Consider the following 11,163-nt stretch of genomic DNA (forward strand, 5'->3'; position numbering starts at 1 on the left):
TCGTTAAAATTTGTGAGAAACTTTGTATACATTCTTTTAATATTTTGTCCAATAAAAAAAATTAGAGAATTTATTCCAAAATATAAATATACACTCAAAAGATATAAAAATCTGTGAAATTCAAGTTCATAATTATGATAACTTGTAAGATTTATTTTAAATGCAAAATTATATTTCTAAAAAAAAAACTTTTCATCACAATAATACTTTTAGCTTTTCTCCTTTATTTTTATTTTTTCAAAGTTATTTTCTAAAAGTTAAAATACTTCTTAGCAACTGGGAAAACAGTCGGGAGCAGAGGAACGAAGAGGAAGCAATCACAGACTTACCAAGTACAAATTTTCCCGCCGCCGAGGAGACAAGGTTGTCCGAGGAGGATGACGAAACTGAAGGCTCGTTATTGACCATTCAGGAAGTCGACGAGGCTCAAGTGGAAGAAGTGGCTGAAGAGCCATCGGAACCAATCCAAAAGAGTGACCCGGTTTCCGAAGTAGTAGCCGAAGAAGAGCCGTCAGAGCCGGTCGTTCAGCAGGCTCAATTAGAGCACGAGGAGCCATCGGAACCGGTCCAAGTGAATGACGAACAGTACGAGGCTCAGATAGACTTTGAAGAACCATCGGAAAACGTCCAAGTGAACGACGAACAGGCCGTGGAACCCCAGCCAGAGCCAACTCGGAAGAAGATACGGTCGAAGGCTGCGTCGACGAATCGCACTTGCACGATACGCGGCATGTCTAAGATTGCGCGTCGCATCACCAAGATTGGTCGTGTTTCTAAAATAAATCGCGTCTCCAAGGTGAATCGCGTCTCGACAAATCGCGCGACGAGAAACACCTCGACGACGATTGCCCCTTCGACGAGTTGCGCCAACGCGAATCGCGCCTCGAAGAATCGTGCCACAGTCCAGACAAATCCTCCCGCCCCGACGAATACTGTCGAAACACCCAGTCCGATAGCTCGCATGCTCCCCAACAAACGTCATTGGAAATGGGCGAGCGGCAGCAGAGTATCTGGCGGAAACCAATATTTCACAGCTATACGACGCGGTAGAGAGACGATAAATATAGGCGACAGCGTGTTGTTTTATTCCTACCGAAAGCCACACGAGAAACCTTACATCGGCAAGATCGTGTCGCTGTGGTTGAATCAAAAATTGGAGATGAGGGTCAGATCCCAATGGTTTTATCGTCCTGAAGAGCTGCAACAGCCTTGTATCCTGGATCCTCCGGTAACTTTTCTCTCATATGATATTTGAATAAGGAGCGTGGAACAAAAAGTTGTGAGATTAAGAAACATTGTTGAAAAATTTTTCATTATCGTCTACAGTCTTAGCAGATCGTGATAAAGCGAAAAATTAATTAATAATTTTTTTTTTTACATTATACATACATAAATAAATTATTTCGTAAAAGATAAATTCTCTCGTGTTTGACTTAATACATTAGTCAAATGTACCAAAGGCTCGTAAACTCGAATAATAGCAAATATTTATTCGTTTGTGCAGGGTGGTCTATTCGAATCGAAGCACAGCGATTCGAACGACGTGCAGACGATTTCACACAAGGTGATGGTGTTGCCGCTCGAGGATTATAACAGAACACTGCAGGCGTCGCAGAGACATCAAAAGGGATACGAGGACAACGATCCTTATTACTATTACGCCGGTTTCTACACGCACCCGACAGTGACTTACGCACCCGGGGTCACGGCTGTTCTACAAGAATGAGAACAGCTTAAGCTGACGATTAAGTTAAGCGGGATTACTTAATCACGGTCAGCCAATGACAACAATTCCGTGAAATTTTCTCCGTTTGAAGGAAAAAAAAAAAAGATTAAACGGCTCGAGCACTTTGCGGAGAAAAAGATAAATTTTGGAAGCTTACGCTGACAAAAACGTAGACGATAACATTTTCTTCTTCCCATCACATTTAATTAGCGCGAGAGCGTTGCTCGGATGAAATCCACAAGGCACAAGCATTACTTTATTCGCGAGAATACTTGATTAATTGCCTTTAAAAGCAACTAACAAACTAGTTCATTTACTCGATATTGGCGAGAAAATATTTTTAATAGTCGCGACACGGGAGAGACGAGAAAATCTCATCGAACTGATTAAAGTCATAAAAAAAACATGCATACGTATGTTGTTGTCGAACGTACGCGACCATTTCGACGACAAATCTCGATAAACTTTGTAGTCTTACAAATTTCGACTTCCATAACAAGCAATACTTGTGCCTTGTTAAAAAAAAAAAAAAAAAGGAAAAAAAAACATTTCTCTCATTGAAATGCGGCCCGACCGCCATTCGATTTCTGCAATTGTGATTGCACTTATATTTTGCGAAGGAAAGAGGAGGGGTGGAGGAGAAAAAAAGTGGATCGATGCAATAATTACACCAAGTGGCATTAAACATGGAAGTGATCGAGATAAGAAGTTTATGTAGTGTACATATTGTAAATATGATTTTAACAACGTGTGTCTAATACTTGCGCGCACGGCTGGTTGACGTAAACCGTGTTACGGAAAAAGCGGATTAGATTCGAGTTTATATACAGCTTAGAAATTTTAAGTCATTAATGACCTGAATAATAATAGTATATAATAATAATAATGTTTCGATGCTGACAAACGAACGAAAGGGGGAGTGCACACACAATTTTCACGCTCGAATAGTCCAATTTTTTTAAAATGATGATAACGCAACAACGCACGCAAACGTACGATAACATTTCGCTGGAACCGAAAGAAAGATGATTAAGTCATTCCTTGAAGGGATATAGCTTGTAGAAAATTTCATTAGTGATTTATCATTGAATGAACATGACGCGTAGTATTTTAATAAGCTAATCACTAATCGATCTTATTTACGTTTATATAACAGATATTTGTATACTCTACAATGCAACCGGATACTTTTGACCTAAAAATAGTTGCAAAATTAACTCAAAGTAGTGAAATCAATTATGTAAATGACTCGGCTGATTTGAAAAATTATCTGCGCGATATAAAAAGCCGTTACGCAACGATAGATGCTAAAAAAGGAAACGGGTTTTCTTGATGAAGCTTAACGAGATGCTGAGACGTTAAAAGAAAAGAAAAATTTACGCTGCAATTTCGTAATCGATAAATGAGAGATCCATTCTAGACGGGAAACTTTGTGGATTCATAATCACATCGGGACATATACATCATCGTTAAATGGCGTATTTCCTTGATCTACAATTAAACCTACGACACTTTTCTGCCGACTATTAAATTTATCGCCAATTTCAGGTCTCTGAGTTTGTCTCAATAACAATTTTATTAAGAAAGCATTTTCCGCATTATTGGATACCATAACTTGTTTTATGTTGGGACTGAACCTTTGTATGAAATTTCCACGTTACGTAAAATACTGCAGTTGCGTTTGAAAATTGTCAGATCTCGATGAGTCGATACTTTTTATATTTTCCGCGACTGAGATGGTGGAAATAAAAATAAAAATAAAAAGATAATGATAAAGCGATGTCGACGCGCAGTGGAAATATTGGTCCATCGAGCTCTGACAATTTTCAAACTCAACCAGAAGAATAAGTATCTGTTATCTCTTCTTGGATTAGCATGATTTCACGATATTGATTCGATAATATATATATCGAGAATTTCAAATTATAATCTCTAATAATTTCAAAACTTCGATTTTCTTCAATATAAACGGAGTTTGATCCGTATCACCGTTTTTGTTGGGTGGCGAGCTATTTATGTTGCGGTGACATATATAATGTATTATTCATTGCTGCGTCATTTGTCACGTTATAGTTTGGATTCTTCATAGCAAGCGCTTTTACGCATATCTTTATTTCATTTTGATCTTTTATGAATTTTCTCTTCCTTTGATCTGCGCTTCTTTCAACAAGTGTCAAAATAAAAGGAAAGTTACAATTATTTATTCTTTTTGCAAAATCAAATCACTGTAAGAATCGCGTAGTTTTGAGATTATAATTTTAAATTCACATTTATTTGATAGCTTAAATTTCAGATTTGGAGATTCGAGCTTCGAATTGACGAAAATGTACTTATAAAAGGAGCTCGTGATACGCAATTTAGCAATTTTTTTTTTTAAATCTAACATTGTTATGAGATAGTCGAATGATGCGATTATACAAACTGTACAAATGAAAGAAAGTTCGCTTCTTTTGAATATTACAAATAAATTAGAAACTAGTAGAGTTATTCATATATTCATTAAAAAGTTTTATCGAATAAACTCTGAGTTACATATGCGTGCATGCCACGCATGAGCTTCTTTTATTTAGATTAATTAAGATATTGACCCCGTCGCGTCGTACTATTTCGCTTATTTGTCAATTCAGTTAGTAGTTTAAATATTTGTTTTTATATATGTAATACTTTAGTTATATATGTATATATATATATATATATATATATATATATATATATATATATATATAAATAAAACTACAAGAAAATCTGATATATACTTTACAAATGTAGTGATGCGAAACAAGGTGCTGTATATCGATATAGATATGTAGATATCGATAGATAATTTTCGTCGATTTATAAAAATAATTTTTCATTCAAGTTTCTATCTTTTTCTTTCGTACAATAAGCCGTAAAAAGACAGATTAATCGGAGATGAGTTTTTTATTTGCGTGCAACATGTTTCGTTCACCAGCCAAAGTGATGAACTTGGATTATCAGCTTGTAGTTGTAGCGACTAGAGATGTATAAGTACTGTATAATACTTTTCTAATATTGGAATTATTTTGATGCACTGAGCTTCATTGAAAATCAATAGAGATATATATCTTATTAATAAGAGTGATTAAATAATCATCATTTATGGAGTAAACTTGCTCTATAAATTGCCAAAAGTATGAATTAAACAAAGCTCTGACAAAAGGTTCGCTAGGAATAAAACATTAATATTTGCTAAAAGTTTGATTTTTATGTATCTGTTATTAGTTTTTGGTAGCTTATTCGAGTTTGAAGTCGCGTTTGCCAGTTACTTTCTTGAGATTCAACATAAAAAAAAAAAAAAAAACAAAGAAAGACTTTAATGAACAAAAAATATATTATTGAAAGCCAGATGCGGAAAATAGAACTAATATTAGCTTTAAAAGATTTCTTCAATTATTCAGATAGTTTTGACCCCTTTTCAGACTATCTTTAAGTCACTGTCAAAAAAATATTACGTGTCATATAAAAGAATGGATATATATATATATATATATATATATATATATATATATATATATATATAACGATATACATAATTGAGCATTAATGAAAATACATACGCGAGCTTAAAAATCGTGCGTCTTGACCTCCAAAGAATTTCAGTCTTGAATTTGAGTCAAACAAAAAGCAAACATAGCAAGTCTTCTACTAATCGTTAGGAACAAAAGTTCACACAGGTAGTTTCGAATAATTTTCAATTGATCAAACATTGTAGAAAGATCCTGCGAAACCCTAAGGAATTAATATGAAATTTATTAATAGAAAATGATCAATAAAAAAGGAGACTTAGAGATCAGAGATCTCGAGAGACGGAGAGAACGTAAAGAGATAGAAAACTGTCAAATTCACATACGAACGTTCGGTGAAACTAGATATTGGTGTTATATATAAACAAACATCATATGGGTAGCTGCCACGCAGCACAGAATGGGGGAATGACGTAAACTAGCGCGATGCTTTTAAATTGTAGAGAAGCTATTAACGAGAAAGATCGACAAGTATGGTGCAAGCGACATCGCTTTAGAGTTTGAGACTTTTTTTTTTTTTCATCGGTGAGAGAGAGAATAACATTTTTTGAGATTATTTCAGAATATGAGATAGTAAAGTACAATTCTCTAATGATAATAAAATAGAATCGTACGCGTTGCAAGCTTGGATCGTAGTTTTTCATTTGGACAACTTGAAATTAGAGACTCCTTTATAGGTGCTAACTTTTAAGATGCGAAACTACAAGCGAGAAATTTCTAGGGCTACGATAAACGACCTTTCAGGCAGTTGATCGATTTTTTTTAAGAACGAAAAAGTACGAATTTGTACATACAAAGTTAGCGGTACGATACCATAAATCTTCTTGTCGCGATCTTGTCACGGTTCAAAGAGTGACGAACGAAAAGTAAGCGAGAGTTAATTGACAATTACACGATCGATTGCCCGAAGGGAATAAATTTTTCTGAAGACCCCTGAGGAAATTTTATTGACATTTCGCGTATGGTCCCAGGAAGTCCGACGTTTTTTTTCGAATATATATATATATATATAAAGCCTGACAAAAAACGATAAAAATTTTCGAAAATTTCTGTAGGATGTATCATAATCGACAAATTATCGCATATAGACTATGTACTATAGTATGCACTATATTGTACATATATATACAAAATCTAGTGCGTAGAGAGTCTTTCGAAAATTTAACTGGCATAGCAGTACATACGAAGTACAAATTGAAGACACAATAAATTTCGCGCGTGCGGGTCATTGATGATCGAGAGAGAGAGAAAAAAAAAAAGAGGTACTTATACGCGCGTAAAACAGCGCATGTGTGTGTGTGTGTGTGTGTATGTGTTGCGTATGTATGTATGTGTGTGTGTATGCGAATGTATGCGTGCGGCTTCGTTTCTTTTTGTGTAAATATACAAATATATAGGGTGCTCCCACGTGTACATAAGTGGTAGTGCGCATTCACGCTGCATCGCTTCTCTAAAGATATTTTTGAACAATTGACACAATTGATCCATTGTATAGGTCCTACGGTTCAATCATGTAGTACGTAAAAAAAAAAGGAAAAAAAATATATACGTGTGTATAATATATAGTATTTTTTCATAAGAATCGCAAAAAAAAAAAAGAAAAACACTAGACAGCGACGAGAGGAGTCTTTTTCGGCCGGGCTTTTTAAATATTCGATATAAAATGAAAGATTGTACCGTTGCTTTGGTAAACTTCCACAGGGGGTTACTGGATGTCTAGACAGTGTTGGACGTAATCAGGTCTTATCGAGAAAATCCTCTTAATAAAGCGTTGGCCCTTACACGAACACTGAAATCGGCTAAACAGCTCGTTCAGTCACAATCAATACAATTTTTTCTCGGCTTTAGTCTCGGCAAAAAAATGTCAGAGTAAATTAATGTAATATTTCTACACACCTTTTTTTTCCATAGAAAAATTCGCTAATGCTTGAATATTTATGTTACTGCTACGAAATTTACATGTTTAGCAACGTGTAAAGAGTATAGTCCACGATTTATATTTGCGTGCGGCTGATACTACAGTTTACTAGAGTCGTCGTGTAATCACCTCTCTTCGCGCACGTAACTGTAGGCTTTTGAGAAAAATAAATAGAAAGATTTCCGAAAAGCAGCAGCTGCGCAAAGTCACCGCCTGTTTCCGCAATAAGGACCGATAAAAGAAGCTTAGCGTTCTTGGAGGGGCCAACAGACCGGCGACGAGGTGAATTATACGGTACCTCTTCTCTGCAACGCAAATTGTCACAATTCTTCCAACACGCTTGTAGTATATGTATATACATATTATAGCGCCGGTATAATATTATTAATTTAATAATATTATATCGATAATAGGTATATATATATATATATATATATATATATATATATATATATATACACACTCGACATATATTCTGAATATATTATATTTTTATTGAGTGTACAACTATAATAAATTGCTATACGATTATTAATTCAATTCTCTGGACGCGTAATTCATCCAATTAACGATTAACGAGTCAACATTCGATACCATTCGAAATTATTGTGAAAATGGAAACTGTCCATCACTGGTCTAGCTATTATCAACGGTGCCGCTTTTGGATTCCCCGCTGCATCCGCGAACGTGACGTTAGAGACTTTAGCGCGTTCGCTCTTCGTAAAGCTCTTTTGTAAATATGTACTTAGAGAGAGATCGCAGAGATCATAGAGACGAAATATCGATGTTCTTCGATGTTCTTTCTACACGCGAGATTAATTCATCGATTAGATCCTTTACCTCGTATTGTATTTTTCAGAGCGACAAAAAGAGGGACGGGAAGGAGATTAAAAAAAGATTAGATTAGATTAACACTAATGTATCTTTAAATATCGACGTTTCGCGTCCGCACCCCTCTTATCTCGGGTTTTTGCGTGAGATCGAACGGTGATGGGAATCCAAACGAAATCTTTGTCATCGACGAAAAAGTACGGCCCGCGACAATATTTTTGGAAAATTGCAATTAATTACATTCTCGATTTGCGCGTGAAATTATTATCTCAATTTCTCGGCAATTTCCCCGATTTCGCCAAGTGGTGTGACAAAACTTTCATTTAAAAATTATACAATCCGTACGGTTTATTCAATCAATTTCTCTCCCCCCCCCCCCCCAGAATTTTCTAGCGAAATTTTTTAACGACACATTCAACTTTTCTCATTCGTACTTTTTCTTTTTTCTTTTTTTTTTTTTTTTTTTTTAATTAATCGTTCAACGAATATACGCGAATGAAGGCACAGTTCCTTTGCTAAATAAAAGCAAAAAAATCTGCTGCTCTGTATTCGTACCACCCAATTATCGCTTGAACTTTCTGGCCAAGGTTGCGGGAACAGGGAGAGCGCATCTGTTACAACAAACGAGTCAGGGTTACTTGGTACATAACCGGCCAAAGTTTGCGGAGCGTATATGAGCCAAGTTTTCAAAATTCAATCTTTCGTTCATGTTTTGTCAATCGATAGATAGGCGGTAAGTATTCCGACCTATTCTCTCTCCTCAATTTCATATCCGCCCGATAAATACGCGATTAATTGAATTCCCATCACTGGCTAGTCGTCCAGCAGCAGCACCTTGTACAAACACGAATTTTACGGTAAAACGGAAAGGCGAATGAATTTTAATAACACGCCGCGCGTAAAAGGAACAAAAGGACGAATAATCGATTCTGAGTGGCTTTGTTTCCCTCGCGTGCGCGCGCGTAAAGATGAAAAAGGGTTTGTAGATTTGTAGGAAGAACCGAGATTGATATTATATTTTAGTAACGCGCGATTTGGTATAGTCGACGTAAAAATATTTCGAGCGAAATTTTCAATAAGAAACGCACGTGCGAGAGACGATGCGATTTGATATACCGAAAGGGAGAGAAGAAGAGAGAGAGAGAGAGGGGGAAAATGTCGCCTCTCTTTTTCCATCGTTTGCATTTTCAGAGACGTGTGCCTGTGTACGTGGGCGTTTTGATAATCGTTGAGAATCGAGATAAGAAATTTTAGGACGCGAGAGAGTTTTCTTCTATTTGTGTGCTTCTAGAGAGACGCACCGGTGTATCGATTGTCCTTAATGTTAATGAATCATGATGAAGCAATCAATTCGTTTGGATGCTCGTTAGTTTCACTCGCTATTCCGAAACTGATACGAAAAACGCACACGTTTACCACGGACACTCGAGACACTTGTACACGCATTATATACACAGCTGTAAATACACCTGTACGATTTAATTAAGAGTATGAGATTTTAGAAAGATTATAAGTGAGATTAACTTGGACGAGAGAATTTGGTTACGAATAGACACACTCTTCTTTATTTTTGTCATATCGATATACTTGACCGATAATAAAGTGCATATTAGATCACGACGAAGTGAAGGAAGGATCGTACATGTCCGATTATTTTATACCCTTTCCCGCATTTTATCCCCATCGTTCACCTGATTGACATCACAACTCTTTTATGCGTACATTTTTACGCTCGCTCAATTTTAATAAAAGCTTTATTTTAATAAAGAGGACAACAAATGCTGTATTAGAGTTGCTCTGTAATGACTCTTCAAGTCTGTTTTTTAGTCTTTCATCGCCAATAAAAATGTCTTATTGACACTTAGCTTACCAGGCTACTTCTTTATGACCTACCCTATATATATATATATATATATATATATATATATATATATATATATATATATATATTTATGCTCGAGAGGGGGAGACTTACTTTGCTAATTATTTAAATATTATTGTTGGGAAGAAAAGTTTAAAAAAATTTTTTAATTGATCGGTATTATCGAGGCCCAATTAATCGTTTGACAGATAAGCGAGAGGCCAACGGTAATTACAGAGTCACCGGAATAAGTAGTATCCAAAAGAGAAATTACAACCCTCCGTGCTCTCTCTACTGCGTGATAAAGAAAAAGAACGACCCATAACGAGAGCCATTTTCAAGCACTGCCTCCAATATGTCCAGGATGGAAACGACCGTAGCGCTCTAATCGAGCTTGTCCTACTTTCTCTCACCTTCTGGACCCCTTTTGTACTGCAAATGTTACTACCGTAATAAAAAGTTATGCACGCTGCTGCGATGGGAAAATTGGGAGGGGGAGGGGGAGGGGGAGAGGGAGGGGGAGGAAAAGGGGAGGCACGATCGTGTATTTATGTGCGCGAGATCATTTCGCGACCGGATTTCTATTAATTCATTAATTTTATTTCCAAGTAATATAATATTACGTAAAAGATATTTGCTCTTGATTATAGAATAATTAAATACTTGATTAAATATAATTAACGAGTTTATGCGTTTCTAAACATTCGTTTCCACTAATTTCATATTTCAAATATACAGCGCGCAACCAAGTTTATATACAGACAGATGTGGATATATTATAAATCGTCGAAATTGGAGTCTGCGTTCGCCAAATGGTCGGTAAATGTAATTATTACCGTGAAAATTTATTACTGCAATTTTCCTGTTAAGGGACGGCAAATTCGCCATCACTTGGGAAGGGAAAATCGACGTCGGGGACAAAGATTGTCCCAAATTAAAAGTACAGAAGTTCCAATGGCTGATAATGCGCGTCGCGCTAAACGACTTATCTCTGTAATTTTCGTACAAATTCCAAACAAATGTTTAGCATTAATAATACGTTATCGTTATATAATACATATATACGAGACGTTCACGCATCGGGATTTATTTACGCAATTCGCGTCCGAACGTGATGAGCGCCAACGAGAAGTAATTAAAAATTTAGAAACGCGCGTTTCCACTCCCATTTTTGTTCACGTCTACGTACATTGCCGTCGTGGATAATTAAAATCGCGCAAACTTTCCGCGATCAAAAGACGCGGAAGTGCGTTCCCGCGCCAAGTATATTATATACGTGTAC

General features: G+C 36.1%; 1 protein-coding gene across 1 annotated transcript in view; it reads left to right on the forward strand.

The window, feature by feature from the left end:
• Wge (BAH domain and coiled-coil containing protein winged eye) overlaps positions 1–9,649 on the forward strand; it is a 59,281-nt gene extending 49,632 nt beyond the window's left edge. Inside the window, exons 20-21 of the mRNA XM_072893154.1 lie at positions 274–1,228; positions 1,505–9,649. Coding sequence (XP_072749255.1) covers positions 274–1,228; positions 1,505–1,726 — 1,177 coding nt within the window. The 3' untranslated portion in view covers positions 1,727–9,649. The remainder of the gene's footprint in view (positions 1–273; positions 1,229–1,504) is intronic.
• Positions 9,650–11,163: the final 1,514 nt, after the last annotated feature.

The sequence above is a fragment of the Anoplolepis gracilipes genome, chromosome 5 (assembly GCF_047496725.1).
Source record: "Anoplolepis gracilipes chromosome 5, ASM4749672v1, whole genome shotgun sequence".
NCBI lineage: Eukaryota > Metazoa > Arthropoda > Insecta > Hymenoptera > Formicidae > Anoplolepis > Anoplolepis gracilipes.